This window comes from Cryptotermes secundus, unplaced genomic scaffold (genome assembly GCF_002891405.2).
Source record: "Cryptotermes secundus unplaced genomic scaffold, Csec_1.0 scaffold246, whole genome shotgun sequence".
NCBI classification, from domain to species: domain Eukaryota; kingdom Metazoa; phylum Arthropoda; class Insecta; order Blattodea; family Kalotermitidae; genus Cryptotermes; species Cryptotermes secundus.
In genome coordinates this window covers 227352-244339 of record NW_019742444.1, presented here as the reverse complement: position 1 = coordinate 244339, position 16988 = coordinate 227352, and the positions used below count along the sequence as shown (strand labels likewise).

The following is a 16988-nucleotide window of genomic DNA, read 5'->3' as shown; positions in this document are numbered from 1 at the left end:
GTTTCACCATATTTCTTATTTAACTGTTTTCTTCTTTCTTTTACAAATTTTGTATTTATTGCAGGTTTGAATTCTATGAAAAGATAAACCTAGAGTCATATCTGCAGCCACAAGAGCCAACACGAGCAGACTACACGTTGCATGCAGTATTGGTCCACAGTGGTGATAACCATGGAGGCCACTATGTTGTCTTCATTAATCCTAAGGGTGATGGCAAGGTATGCACACGGAGGCACTGAATTCAAAATGTAATGAAGACATGTATTGGAGTGCGAATAATGATTTAAGATCCATAGAGTTTTTGAACCTAGATATGCACGTCATGAATTTTGGTGTATTTGCCTTTCACTGTGCCGAGATAAAGGAAATTTTTCAGTGTAGACACTGAATGTTATAATTGGATTAACATATGAAGAAAGCAGTCTTCTGGGATTTGGCGCCGTGTATATGTGGTGTTAACAAGCAGTCTGCTTGTACCGGTTCTCACGGTCTCTTCGCTTGCAGATTTCTTATACTTCTTCTTCTACCCTGAAGATGGAGGCGATACGTTCCTCCGAAACGTCGGTTAACACCACATATACACGGTGGCAAATCCCAGAAGACTGCTTTCTTCATAGTCACCGCCGTGAAAGCCTCAGATCTTACATGGATTAACATATCTTCATGTTACACAAGTGACACGTTCTCTGAACATGTGAGTTTGTGTGAGTGCCTGCAAATGCCAAGGTACTTAATAATTCAACATTTTATTTGTGGTTCTACCCCATGCGTATGCCACTAATTCTGATATTGCACTATTGTACAAGAAAAAATCTGGCTGTGTCAGACTTCACACATTCCAGGGTTTTGTCATATTTACATTATAGACTTCTGGTGTAAAAGTTTTTGGGAGATTGTAGGTGGTATTTTTTGTAGGGAAAGTAATGCATGTTATGCGTCACTAGATGAATTAGTTCCCCCTGTTTCTTATATTGCCTCTTGGAGATTTGGTATTCTCACTAAGGTGAAAATTTATACTTTGGTCTTAGGGGCTGATAAGTATATAGAGGTTCTTACCTTTGTTGAGCAGTTCATGGTGACCAGTGTACCACCAGTTGCAAGGTGCATATGAATTTTGCTGATGAATCAGTATCCCTCTTGACCGATAACATTTGGAATGAAGTACATAGTTACAATTCACAGATCAGAGGTGGTGTTGAAAATGCTGTCCCTCTGGGCATAGACATTCCTTGCACTGGTGGAAAAGGTGCTGATTTACACTTTGAAGCCATTCTGTGGGATTATTTGCAATTTACCTACGAATATTTTCTTTTAGTTCTTCTGTTTGGGGGTTACTGTTGTAAACTTTGTCCTTCAAACAACTCCAGAAGAAAATATCACAAAGATTAAGATCGGGTGAACATGCTGGCCAAATACCACTGCTTATAAGCCTGTCCTCGAAGACATCAGACAAAGCCTGCATAGACCTGTGCAGTGTAGGCAGTAGTTGAGTCTTGTTGATAACATCCGTAGGCTTTTCTTCTTTTAACACTGGAAAGAATTGAATGAGAATGACCTGTACATATCTTTCGCAGTTAATTGTTTCATTAAAAAACATCAAGTCCAACAAACCTTGCACTTACAGCACACCAGACATCAGATTTCACTGGATGGAGCAGGACTTCATGGGTTAGATGTGGATTCTTGGAACTCCTGTAGTGATTATTTTGCATGTTTAAGTATCTCTGCAGGTGCAGAGCCGTGAACTGGTCAAGAAAGCTAAGAACCTCCTTGTATAACATCATAAGTCTCTATACTGCTGATCTTTTCGGAATGTAAAAATACAACTACTAATTTATTTCCTCACTTGAGGTGTGTCTCAATTTATTTGTAAAGGTTAAATGTGTTACCGGTCTTTCACAACAGAGTGCATGTTGGACCTTACCAAGTGTTGCTTCTATAATTTTATGTATGTTATGGAGTAGTAGTCTTTTATAAATGTTATGACATTGACTGAGGGAGACAGGATAGCACAATTGGTATAGCAACTGGTTACGGGCTGGATGACCGAGGTGTCTTGAGTTTGAGTCTGGGGAGGAGTGCAAGAATTTTCTTTCCTCGAAGTTGTCCAGACTGGCTCAGGGATCCACCCAACCTCCTATCCAATGGGTACTGGGGGCTCTTTCCCTGGGGGTAAAGCGACAAGGGTGTGAAGCTGACCACTCACCTCAAACTAGTGCCAAGGTCAAGAAAACGTGAATCTGTACATCCACTCCCCCATACGCCTTCATGGTTGTGGTGCCTAATTCGTTAGGAGGGACAACTTTCGTGACAGTGATTGAGAAACTTTATTCCTCTCTAAGATTGACAGAGTTTTTGTCTCTTATTAGAACTAATAATTCTAAAACCTGAGTTCTAAGTTTTCAGGAGCTCATACTGGACTTTTTGTCTGACAGAATGACAGAATATAGAATCAGAACTGCATGTTTTGAATTTCAGTGGTGCAAATTTGATGATGATGTGGTATCAAGATGCACAAAACAGGAGGCAATTGATCACAACTTTGGTGGCCATGATGATGATATGAATATGACAGTGAAACACTGCACCAACGCCTACATGTTGGTGTACATCCGTGATTCAGAGCTGAAAAACGTACTACAGGAAGTGACTGAGGAGGACATTCCACAGGAGGTGAGACTCGAGAGCAATAAGAAGAAGCAGCAGCTTTCCGTTTCATTGGACTCCAAAACCATGTGCTCTGATTGATTAGTACCTGATTATCACAATTTTTGCCAATCCTTCTGTTGATTCTAAAAAAATCACATGTGTTTTGTTCCAAAATTTAGCCATACAACATAGTGTAGGTGCCTTTTGTATAACTTTGGTTTTGTCTCTGTTCTCCAGTTAGTAATGAGATTGTATTCAAATGGTCATTATAAATTTGCATTAAAATTCTTTTCAAGTAATTCTGTTGCTGTTCTGTTTTTATATTGACCTAAGCAAGTAAAACACTAGTTGTCAGATTTAATTTGAGAAACCAATATAGGAAAGAAAAATATGCCTACATGTCTCCACTAAAATTGGTCTGTAATAATTTTATAATACCTTCAGAATGTGAAAACAGTGATGGTTAAACAGCAAGGGTGGGAAATTGCATTTATTTTTAAGGAGGAAGTAATAGACAATTTAATTCTAAAAGCCTCTTATTTAGACAGTAGGCACAAAGTAGGTAACCTGTATGCATATTAAGAAAATTTGTTGCACATACTTATATGAAGTTTTTAAAACACAAAGTTACTGGATAATTTTTTTATTGTGGTGGGGAGGTTGTTGGTTGAATCTAGATCACAGGCCTGAATCTGGTATTATGTTGGGAAACATGAATTTCAAGGATTAAATTTTCAAATATTTCACTACAGTAAATGTAGAATTGGAGCTTCCATTCTCCTGGATAATGGAACAACAACACTTTGTTACTGTGTCTCTGTGATTGGTCTGATCTAAGTTTGTTAAACCTTTGAGAGTTATCTACAAGCTGGAAGGTCACGGGATCGAATCCTGGTGAGGTAGATTTTTTCAATTTCCTTAATCCTTCCAGCTGCAGTGTGGCCCTGGGGTCGACTCAGCCTCTAACAGAAATGAGTACCAGGAATATTCTTTGGGGGTAAAGGGCGGCCAGTGTGTAAGGCTGACAACCTCACCACCATCTATGAGCCGATTGTCTAGAAAATGTGGGAACCTCAACATCTCACAACCCTATGGGCCTCCACGTCCTGTTACAGGGATACCTTTACTTTTTTTACTTTAGGGAGTTCAGTGATGCAGTGTAGTCATAGCAGCCAATGACAAAACTTGTATGTTTTCTAAATTATGATCAGCTATGGAACAGGGAAATGATAGTCATATACAATTATTTAGGACACCACCTCAGTTTTATTGCAGTATTTCACTAATATGATTTTAAGTATGGTGTGAATATCATACTAAATGGAATGTGTAGTTCTGAAGCCATTCATTTAAACCTTTCATGTATATTGGTATTCTAACATTAAAACTTGACAAGTTCATCCATTTCCTTTTTGTCACACAGTTTAAAAGCTGCCTTGAAGTTAGTGGATGAGGGAGCCAGGTATATATTGTAGTCCAAATAAAAATATCAGGACAGTAAAAAGGGGGGAACTGTTTTCTTGTTTTCGCCAGANTAATGAATTAAATTAATTTAAATAATATCCTTGCAATGTACAGGTATTCTCCCCTTGTGTTTTACATTTACTCATCCATCTATGCCAAAAGAATTTAAATTTATTATGATTCAGTGATATCTTTTCATATTAAGAAAAATCTGCTTGTTCCTGGTTGAGAAGAATGAAATGTAGGTAATAGTAGTTCACTTGTCAGAAGTACTGACTGATAATACAGAACTTATGCTACTTGTATCCTTTTTGTTGCATTGTTATGTATTGTACTCTTCACAGAAAATTGTGCATGTGACTTGGTATACATTGGCCTTCGACAGCTAATGTTATATTTCAGCATCCTGATGCATTAATGCACTGGGAAGCCAGTGACTAACCTCTTGAGCTATGGTGCGGCCTATTGACAGCTAAATTAGTACTGTATTACTCAAACCCAAATATTTCCTTTACCCAGGGAGTGAAATAGCACAACTTATGTAAACCAGTTACTGTCTGTGCTGTGTCATTTTTTATATTTTCAGTTAAATTGATTTTGGGGTTATGTAGCAATTTTACAAATGCACACGTTATGACAGTTGTATTATCAGTAGGCACATAGTAGTAACATGTTGCGTCATTCAGTGTAAGGTAAGGCAGGAGAACAGAGCACTTAACCACAGTAAAGGATTGGAGACAACCATGTATTTCAGCTGAGACCTGACTTGATGAAGGTTGGTTCCTGTTCGTTGTGGTTTTGTTATAAAACATGGATATTATGGAATGAAACCTTTTATTATGTAATTTGTTAACTCATTTTAATTGAATACTGAAAGCTGTAATTTACATGAATATGGAGTCGAAAGTTGTTGTTCAAGTTGCCAGTAGTCTTATGACAAGTCATATCGTTTCAAAGTACACTCTTTAAATCTTTGTGTTCAGCTTTATATCAGAAAGATTCAATATAAAATTGGTACAGTTAAACTCCTATTTAATGAATCTATAGCAAAATTTTTATTACACTAAATACAGGTTTTCATGAAATGGCATTCATGCAAAATTATTCAGAATACTTTTGTTGTACATATGTATGGTCTGCTATTACTTATCCATGTAAACAAGCTGTGGAAGGCCATATGATTGTGGGATGTCAAGGCTCCCACGTTTTCTAGGCATTCAGCTCACAGATGGCAGTGAGGTTGACAGCCTTTATATACTGATGGTCTTGTGCCCCAGTGAGGACTCCCTGGTACTCAGTTCTGTGAGAGACAGTTGATCCAGGGGCCATAGGGTGGCTAGAAGGATTAGGTCAAATGAAATATCCATTGACTTCATTGGGAATTGAACCCACGACCTTTAGGCTTGTACCATAGTGCCTGAACCAACTACACTACTGTGTTTACACAAGTAGTCAAATCATTTCTACATAAATACAATTACATAAGAATAATATATTCATCTCTGGAATAAGTGTTTACATGAAATAAACAGAGTGGCCATGCAAGAACAACTTCCAGCAGAGAGAATATGTGTATATTGAATGTTATTTCAGTCAGTCGTATTCAACTGAATTCTTATATTAAATTTTCATTATTTGATAATTTAAAAGTCACAGAATATGGGAAACAACACATTGTTCATAATGGGTTTTGGCTGGGACTAGAAAAGAGTGGCCACCAAATCACATTTTCATTGTAGATTGTATAAAGCATGAACAGTTTTATCAAAACAGATCTGCATACCATCAGAATTTATGACATAAAGTTTGGTTGACTACGATCCTGAACCTACTTTTAAATTATTGAATGATTTAATGCTAGTTATAGTAGTGGCTGTATTGTAGCTCAAAGAATTAGTTCCTAGCTTTCCACCATGGCGGTTAGAATTTCATCCCAGGTCAGGTCACATGGTATTTGTGGTGGATGAAGTCACGCTGTGGATTTTCTTCAAGAACTTTGGTTTCCCGCCCCAAGTCTCATTCCACCAGCTGCCCCAAATTTATTACCCATCCTCTCATTGACACTGTAGTCTCTGATGGCATTGTTAAATAACGAGGTTAGAAAAAAACAGAAGTACAGTGAATGCCATAAATGTCACCCTTGAAGAATGTCCATGCTAAGGTTTTCATGGTTTTCCTCACTCCAGGAAAATGGCAGTGTAGTATCTGAAATTAGGCCGTGACCATTGCTTTCCATATCCTTTGCACTTCATTATTTACTAATCAGCCTGTCATTTGGCACAGTCTGAGATATTGACGCCATCAGTAAGTAAAGCATATGTCTGTAGTAACCTTCTGTTATTGAGTGGTCTTCATTTCTACATTTTTAGTCCTTCATGTACCCACAGCTTTTCTAAGTGTGAAGGAGGTTGCCCTTGCCATACATTTATGGTTCTGATATTTGGATTGCATTAATCACCACACTGTTACATATTAGGAACCCACAAACATTGTCCTCTATTCAGATGAATCTCACACTTTCAGTTATTGTGGGTTCTTTTTATGACAGTTTGGGTTTGGTTGCCTATACTGAACACAGTCTTATAAATTGTATGAGGGAGAGTCAGTAAATAGCTCATAAATGAATATAAAATTTAAACCATGTGGTATTCGAACCTGGAAAAGACGTTTATCTCTCAACATATCCTTTACCAACATTCATACACTTGTCCCATCTCTTCACCAGTGCATAAAAACCCACAGCATAGAAGTGTTTTGACTGTTGGCTTAGCCAATTCCACACCTCAGTTTCATCACCTGTGATTTTTTAATGTTGTTGATAGAATTTCTGAACCCAGTTGTGAACTTCTTTACATGACAAACATTTCCCACTGTAAGCAGGAAACATTTCTTTATGAATATCCTTTTCATTTGAGTCCTTTTTCCCACAAAAAATGGGCAACAGAATTCTGCTCTTCGGTATGTACTCCTCAAGCATGGTCACCATATTGGCTACTGAAACTATCCACTGAATAAGCTGGACTGTGTTGCTGCCCAGTGATACACATAGAAAACCTATCATGTCCATTACAACTGTTTTACTTCCATCTGTGACCGGTGTAGTTACTCTCCCTCATACAAGCTTGGGACTTTTATTCTAAAAACAATGAGCTTTGCATCAGTTCTAGTTTGTTTACATCTTATAGTCACTGCATGGTTGTATAATGTGCAGCTGCTGTTTTGCCATTTTGAGTCTATAAAATTCTGCCTAAAATCATGAAAGTATTACGGAACATTGAAATCCATCCATAATCATATTGCTGATTAAGGTGGTAAAGGCTGCCATTAGTGTTAAAGGGACAGAGGTTGAAATGATTCTGCAGGATGTCTGTTTTCTGACAACATAGCTTCTGTGATTGGTGTTTGTCTTCCTAGGTCATTTCTTCAGTTTCCTTCTAGGTCCTGCTGTTTGTTGGTTTGCATAATGAAGGTTATGGTTATCTCTAGATAAGAATTCAGTGATATTTATTTCAGTATTGATGAAAACAGTGGAATGAAAATAAATTATTACTGTAATAATTAATCCAAAACCTTTAGTGCACTGAATGCTAATAGGACTTTGGAAACAGGAAGTTGTCACCATAATCAGTTCCCCATTTACATTAAAACTGAACCAACTGATTGGGGTAGCAAGTTACTTTATGCACGTCTCCAACAGTGAAAAGTTACATTCATCAAATTGTTACAGTATGCAAAGCATAAATTTGTGTTGCTGAAAAAAATGAAGTGACTTAACAACATCTCTGACCCAAAATAAGAAAATCATGAGGCTGTGATTTGAGGTTCAGTTTGCCCTTATCTGTTTTGGGCATTCATTCAAGTGATGGCGCTAAACTGAACCTTACATTTCATGGAATTTTATATTGCCTCAGTACAGCCATTATCTGTTATTGACAGTAACTGTATATGGATCCTGAATTAACTTCTGATGTGCATCATAGATATGTCACAAAGATGGTAGAAGGTCATATATATATAACTGGTTTATATGTCAGTATTTTCTTTTGTACCGTCATAATGTAAGTTCACACATGTAACATGATTGCGTTCATTGTTGTTTAGGAACTGTTGCTCCGTGACTCAGTAAACATTATGTATATTTTTTGTTTTTGTACTAATTACCTTTGAAAACCAATGTTTTCATGTATGTAGTGAATTCTTAAAGACAGCATTTACTGCCATATGTAATTCCTACAAACACATTTTTCTTTTTGAAAGTTACTGTAGACAGTTATATTCCATGTATCTACTGTACCATGAGAAATTACAGTATGCGCCAAAATATGCAGTACTGAAACACACACATCTCGAACGCACATGTGCGTTTGTTGATGGGGCTTTGCTCCAGCTGCACGTGTTCCCAGTAGTGAAAAGGAAGTTGTATTGTGCAGTTGTTGGAAATGGGTCTCTCTACGGAGGAGAAGGTATCATAGTTGAGTATTATTTCCGCTCATATGGAAGCGGTCGCCAGACAACTCGCTTCCTTGGTTTTAAGCGGCCAGATGTTATCGTCCAGAAACTGCTACGTAGTACACGTGTGACGATATGGTGTGCCGTCTCAGCACACGGTATATTAGGCCTCTATTTCATTGAGGATGAGGAAGTCAGTGCTCTTACCGTCACCCAGTAACGCTACAGGGACATGGTGATTGGACCATTTCTTCAGGATTTGAGAAGGTTCTGTCATGCAAGGGGCCTTTACATGAATAGACAGTGGTATCAACAGGACGTCTTTTCATTTCAGTACTGTACATTTTGGCACCTACTGTATTATTCTGCCAGAATAAAAGTCTTTGCATTCTTGTACTTTTCCCCAGAAGAAAAAATGCTGTTTCAACCGAATGCTTCTGAATTCATGCTATTGCACCTGTAAGAGTTAGCTGCTAGCTCATTGTATAACAATCTGTCTTACAAGCTACAGTACATTATCCACTGCCATGTATGTCATTTCTGCTTCCTGCGAGTCCATTTACATTAAATAATACCTTTGAACCTCAGAAACACTGAATTACTGACGTCATTTCTGTGCTTCTTCTGCAGGGGGATGTTTCTTTTGCATTCAACTGCATCATAAGACCCCCCAGACCTCTGCATTGCCAACTGCTATAGAACACGTTTCCATTTATACTGTGTATATTTCCATGTGTTAAGTGATTACACACAGAGTTTAGATTGATAATTGGATTTATTGGACTCTTGTGAACCATAACTACAACATTTTCACTGATTTACACACTTAATTCGCTACAGCTTGCAAGGCTTCTCAGTCTGCTGTCTTCACCAGTCATTGCTTGGTAACGGCTCCCAGCTCCGTAGATTCCTCAGCTTCCGTGGTCACATCCTTACTGGGCGGTGACTCTCATGACTCAGCTGCAACTCCTGGCCATTGACTGTAGCCACCACTGGCAAGTACTGACTGAAGACTGCCTGCAGACTCACTCACAGTGTTGACTGCTAACCACTCGCTATCACAGGCTAGCACTCACTTCGACTCAGAACTTGCCTGTCCTCCCATCAGCCTTAGTTCCTGGTATAGCCTTGGGACAGACCCAATGGAGAACACCGCCTGCAGCAGTTTCTCTATTGTTGCATTCATGTCTGATAGCCTTCATCTGATTTTGTTGCCTTGGAAACCTATTTACAGAGCTGTTGCTTAACAATGGCTGGCTGTTTAGCCTAGCAATGGATGCTTCTTCTTGCTCCACAGTTCTGGCTTTGTGCCATAATGTCTCAATTTGAAATCATTTTGTAAGCCAGAGTTTTATCATTATTACACAATTTTGGGTTACCGTAACAAATTGTTGAGTCTTAACATGTTGCATTAATGTAGGCTAGGTAATAGGTCCACAAATGTATGGCCAATATTTTGGTCATTGTATTATGTCTGTTGTGTGAGAAATTACAGTGTTTTGGTTTGGATATGTGAGGTATAGTATACTATATAAAGAAAGTGGTTTACGGTTGACTATTTGTACATAAATGTTGTCCTTAACACATCATTCTATAAATTGTAAGGCTGAAAAGGAATACAGGAGAAAGCAGAGGAAGTTAACAGAATGAAACATTATGTAACAAATTATGAAACTTCCCTTTGAATTCTTGACTGGTTTTGCTTTACTGCTGTGTGGATAATTAAGCTAAGTATCTGCAGTATGCCCTGCCTTCTCATTTGGAATCAACGATAAGCCCTGTTTGGCATTGAGCAGAACTTGCTGTCCCATGTTTTGATAGGTTGAGCTCATTCTTATAAAATTCTTGTCCATTATATCTTCACAAGATCTTATTTTAGTCATATTATACTATACAAAGCTCTTACAAAACCGACTTATAAATCTTCAACCTCAGAGCCCAAAACACTTGTCAGGCAACAGAATTATCATTGAGAGTATGCCATACACAAAACACAACATATAATCAGTCTCCCAAATGTCTCACAAAACATTCACAATATAATCAATCTGTTAAATGTCTCACATGCTATTATGGGTCAAGTTCAACTCAAATCTTCATACATACATCATAAATGTACAAACATGAAGCTTACCCAGTGTCATTGGCTTTTATGTTGTTTGATCATGTAGGATATCTGAAGATGGACATGTACAGAAATTATTCTAGAGATTTGCTATATTTTGTATGGAACGCCCCCCCCCCACCCAGAATATAACATATCTCCCTAATTATGAAGGCATATAGTGACTTGCTTCTCATTGCATACATGTTGACCTGCAGGGATATGTGGATGATTGTGCATCTTCAGATTAATAATATGAAGTTTAAGATACATTTTATTGGTAACCTTGAAATCTTGAACTCATATGAACATTAAAACAAAAAAGTAATATGTGAAACTTTTGCTAAAATTCTCTATAGGTCTTTTTAGGTTCATGGGACTTAAGATGTTTAGCTGTTTCTTTGCATGCCAATTTTTACTTTTCACGTTTTTTTAAATTCCATGGATCCTTTCAGGTCATGCATGCCATAGGAATAGAACATGTCAAAATACATAAACACATACATAAAAACAAAGGACCCATCAACATGCAATACAGTCACAGTACAAGATTTGTACATAAAATATTCAAATATGGTCAAATTTATGCAGATATATGCTTATCATTGTCACAATCATAAATTAATACAAAAGACCTGTTCATAATATAGATATTTGATTTAATTATCTCCATCACATAACTACAAATACTTAATTTAACGGTATATTATATAAAAGAATTAGATCTCTTTGTTGTTAATGTAACACATTTTTAATTTTAGTGTTAGGCACAACAAATTTTTAACTTGAATGTATTGTCTGTTACTCCAGTTGTACTATGTGGCCTAGCAGCCAGCACATGAGATCATATGTGTATATCCAAAAAATAAAAATTTCAGAAGCTATCGAACATTTTTACAGCAAAGCTTCATGTATTGCATGGCAGGCCTCTCTTTTACAATACTAACAAATTCTTAACGAAAACATCACGGGTCAGATGTTATGTGAACATATCATATCACAACTATTTTATATACATTCATTATAAGTACATTTTAAGTTTGAAAATTTCAATCTGGATTACTGTTAAAATTTCACATTCGTACATTAAGTGGAACTAGTATTGCTTCCATCTCAGGAGTTGAATGAATGAATGCATGCATAAGGGTTGGACCATAATAATGCAGCCCTTGTACTGCAAACTTTAATGATCTATTATGCTTCACATTTTTGATTAACCTTTTATCAATCCTACACTTTGAAAACCCAGGTGTTCCTACTGCCATCATGCTGGATTTACTGATGTTAGGAAATTAAATAGGACATCCTTCAGTAGGGTGATGTTTACATAAAGTTGTAGAAATCATCAGTTGGTTTGAAGATTGTTGCGGAAGGGTTACAGACGCTTAGTTTGGTACCATTATCCTGCCTTTACTTAAATAACAAGGTTTGAATTTTGTAATCTGTGCTTGTGTACAGAATTCTGAATTCTAGCTGTTTCAAATAGTTGTGATGAGAAAATTAACATTATTAAGTAAAAAAAAAAAAAGTAAATCTATCCCTGTAACAGGCCATGGAGGCCCATAGGGTTGTGAGTTGTTGAGGTTCCCACATTTTCTAGACAGTCGGCTCATAGATGGCGGTAAGGTTGTCAGCCTTACATGCCGGCCACCCTTTACCCCAAAGAATATTCCTGGTACTCATTTCTGTTAGAGGCTGAGCTGATCCCAGGGCTATAGTGTGGCTGGATGGATTAGGTAAATTGAAAAAAAATCCACCTCATAAGTATAACTTTGAATTACATTTTTATATGGCTCCCATTGAAAGATCTCATATATTTTAATGTCATTACTAATATTACAGTTTTGAAGCATTTATTATTATCACTTGTAGCATTTGTAGCTGCATATAAACTTAATTTGTGCAGTTGCTGATGACATATGAAAGTATTGTGCAAACACTATTATCTGGTGTGATGAGATAACTTTTGGAATGTACTCTCTTCACTGTGGTAACCATATTTACTCTCTCTTTCATGCCATGCCCTATGATGATGTTCCCTTACGACATGATGTAGCAGTTGTGCTGTTGTGGGGTAGAACACGTTTGTTTTGAACTTGGCAAGTGCAGCCAAAGCGTATTCTTGAATTATGGTGTCATCAGATCCCCTCCCCTTCAGTTCCAGCATGAGTTTTGTACAAGAAAGTCTTGTGGGGAACTATGCATCTTTATTAAGTTTTTTTCTTGAAGGTTTATACACACATTAATCCAGTTAGCAGACATGGCAAGATTTCTTCAGCAGTCTATCATGTGTTCAGATTTTTTTCATTGCTTTGGCATGATCCAGACAAGTTTTCACTTCATTAACCAAGTCATGGATAGTCACACATTTGCTTTCATGAACAATTCTCTTAATTTGTGCCATATTTTCATTAGTTTTGCTTGTGGATCAATGAGCTGAATGCCCCACCTTGTTGTCTAATATCACAGAAGTTTAGGTTTCAGTATCACTTCTGCCTAGTTTGAAGTATAGTTCAATGAGAATGTGAAGTTCTTTTAAACCTTCAGTTTCCTGATACGACACAAATCACAGAGGGCACAATACACAATTTTCCAACACAAGGTGTTACTTCTAAGTGATGTGAACTGTAACTTTGAAATGAATAACAAACGGTTTAGCAGATTCGGCCCTTCCTGCATCTATCTGAGGACTGCAGTATTGTCCTGTTGCCATTGACACTAATTCATATACTAATATACCATGGTATTCATACACCACTTATACATAGATANTAACATCAAACTAACTTGTGAATGACATGAAGCCATTAAATTGGACTACAATAAACTCGCACGCCGTGTCAGAGTTGTCGTTAAGAGTTCCAAGCACTATACATGACACATGAATGGCAAACGCTGACATAACATTGCTGACTGCGCGTTCTGGTATGCGAGTGTATGGGGCTAACGTGAGCTGCCATCACCACACTCAAGGACAAACATAGATAAGACTTGTCAGCTGACAGGTACAGTGCGTGGACCTGCCAGAAAACCACACTTTTCTCGGGCCATTATCTCCGTAACCGTTCAACTTTGGACATAGGTGTTTTGGGTTATATCGGCATACTTTAACATAAGGAACACCCTCCTGAAGTCTGGCACATTCCTCCTGGGACACCCTGTATAGTGTTGAACTAAGTATGCCTACCAGAATGCACAGGGTAAATGTACAGTTGCACATTAAGGAAATTGATTTTATATGTATGATGTTCTTCAGAATATAAGTAGTGTATTAGTAGATCCCAGACTGCATTCTTAATTGTGTAAAATTTGGTCAAGATAAAGTTCATCCACAGTATGACCCAGAGTATTTCATACCTTGTGTAGGCAACCGTACAGAAGGAAAGTTGTTTGTACATATATTTGATTTTCACATCAGCATGTGAATACTGGAAGAATGTTGAAAACAGAATCTGTTAACTTTGTAACGAAGACAAAATGATCCTTGTGACTGATGATTACTCATCTTCGTTCCTGTAGCAGATGGAGTTTAGAAGATCATTATACGTTTATGGTAATGAGATTCCTTATAAGAGTTCTGTTGAATATGGAAAATTTTCTTTTGCTAAATTTGTAATTACATTATTTTTTAATATTTTTAAATTAGGAGTCTTTATTTGTTATCTTCAGTTATTTATGAAGCATGCAAACTAATTGTGTTGGTTTTGTTGGCAGCTTGTAGAACGACTGCAAGAAGAGAAGCGAATGGAACAGATCCGGCGTAAAGAGCGTAATGAGGCACACCTTTATATGTCAGTGCAGGTGTTGCTGGAAGATAGCTTTGATGGGCACCAAGGGAATGATCTGTATGACCCTGATCGAGCCCTTTACAGGGTGTTCCGGGTTCGTAAACAGACAATATTGCAGGAGTTGCTAGAACAGCTGGCTGACAGTCTTGTGAGTATCATCCTTGCATCCTATGCATTTCTTTATGTCTAGTATGGAGAAAGACCTTCACATGCATATATCTGTCTCAAAATATCCAGGCGGAATGAAACAAATACAGTTCTGAACCCATACCTTTTTAATGTATTAAGTACGACTCATTGCCTTATGGTGTCATCAGTTTTGTAGAATTCCAAATTTGTATTACAAATTTGACACTTATATCATGGAATGCTAATTTTTTTCATAATAGGAACTTGCATAATGAGGAGCTCCATAGTATGTACTCTTCACAAAATATTAAAGTGAGCAAATGAAGAAGGATGAAATGAGTGGGAAATGATCAGAAATACCTACAAAATTTAGCCAGAAAACCTGAAGGAAAGAGACACGTCAGATGTAGGCATATATTTGGAGGATAATATTAAAATATATGTTTAAAGAAAGAAAGAGTGAGGACCTGAACTGGATTCATCTGGCCCAGGGCATGGACACAGTCATGAACCTTTGGGTTCCATAAAATTTGGGGAATTTAATCAGCTAATCGTCTATCATCATCTCATGGATGAATCTGCTTCATGGTGTACTGGAATTAGTTAATATTCTAGATTAGGCTCTCTTGAATAACTTTTTAGTAGCTACTTCTTTTCTCAAATTAGTTACTTCATCATGAAATGTAGCCTTTGGTTGTTCATTTTGTAAGTTGGGAATATGTGATGGAACCAAAAATAAGTAGCAAAAGGATTATCCCGCGAATATTTACCTTCCACCATCTGTTCATCTTAGTTGTGAGTATTAAAATTTTCCCACCACACTGAGAAATTTGTGTATATGTTTCATTTATATAATTTCAGTGTAGGATTGTAAACACTGCACAGAAATTGGAAACCTGGAAACGTTGTTGTCATTCTCGCCAGTATTAGGTGTGGGAAGTGTATTAAGGGCTGCTAAGAGTGTTACTGGACAGAACCCTCTCATAATTTAAGTTTTTTTTTAAACTTACTCTCCTTTTAATTTCATATTCTGAGATACTTTCAGGGATTTTGTCAGAGCTCATACTGTCAGTGTGTTTGTAATGTTTTCTTTAGTGTTGTTCTTGAATTCTGTTGTTTAAAGAATTTGTAGCTGTCTCATTATTAACCTTTAAGAGCCGAGCGACGCCATTTGGCGTCATTAAAATAAAGTCAAGGGGACGAATGACGCCATATGTCGTCGCGCAGTCCACGCGTGCGGCCGTCTTTTTAAAATCTAATTTTAAGTTATAAATTCTTTTTCTACTTACATGATTTTTGGTCACCATCTTTATAAGTTGTCTCTCTTCCCACCTGCGTCATCTAACGGAATGTTGGCTTCGTGTGGAAATCTTGGAAACATCCGGAAATCCAGAGTCTGATGTCACACTTCACGCACTTTGTCCGGACGGTTCTTCGTTTCCCACGCGAAAAACACACGACACCTCAATTGCGAAGTAGAGGAAGTTTGCCAGTGATGTGGTTTGGCCTTCTCTAATTGAGATATCTCCGATGAAACGGCAGGGGTTCGACCCCTGGGCCGTTGATGGCGAGGTGGACCCCTTCCAGCATGTTCCGCACAAGAGCGAGACGAAATTCTCTGTGTGACAACAGGATGTAACTGTTCAGATCCAGGAGATGGAAAAATAGTTTATTTGTCCATTTCCAGGTTCGACGACAGATGCTATAACTGTTTGCCACAGTTTGCCCACAGCTCCACCTGAATAATTATTCACACTCCTCTTGCCATGCTGGTGTGGTGGTCCCCAGGTTGCTGATGAAGATGATGGGTCTTCATCGAAATCCATTTCTGAATCAGTTTCCTCAACGCCACTCTCAGAATTGTCGGTAAAACAATCTGATTCGGAGTCATTTATGAGTTGAGAAATGTCTGAATCTTCCAAACGAGACCACGCCATGGTGAGCTGACAATATCACCGTTCTCACTTCAAAACTTTGAAGCTTGATGACACTGCTAGGCTGTGGTATAAAGACGATAGCCTTGAGAGTTGTGATAAACTAACTGAGCAGGGTCAGTACAAAGAACTTGTGTATAAACAATCAACGTTCTTATAAACGAAGAGATACTCGCCCCTCATCTCAACATTCCTAAAGAAGGTACTACGTGTATAAGCTTCAAGACATGCAAGACAAAACACGTCTGCATAACCATCCACTATGTTGCCACATCTACATAGAGCATTCTTAGTTCCAAGAACTATATGAATTCTTGTAGACAGACAAATTTGGGAATTTTATACTTGTAATCAGTCTTAAAAATTTTTAGACATTTAATAAAGTCTGTAAATTACAGTATCTGATTCTATATTCTTTCTAGAAAAAAGAATTTATTTGGTTCGTTTATCACAAAAATTGTAGAAATCACA

At 37.5% G+C, this 16988-nt stretch overlaps 1 protein-coding gene across 1 annotated transcript in view; it reads left to right on the top strand.

The window, feature by feature from the left end:
- Positions 1-16988, top strand: part of LOC111873120 (ubiquitin carboxyl-terminal hydrolase 7) — a 54072-nt gene that overhangs the window by 20664 nt on the left and 16420 nt on the right. Inside the window, exons 11-13 of the mRNA XM_023867549.2 lie at positions 65-218; positions 2479-2673; positions 14381-14602. Of these exons, the coding sequence (XP_023723317.1) occupies positions 65-218; positions 2479-2673; positions 14381-14602 (571 nt within the window). The remainder of the gene's footprint in view (positions 1-64; positions 219-2478; positions 2674-14380; positions 14603-16988) is intronic.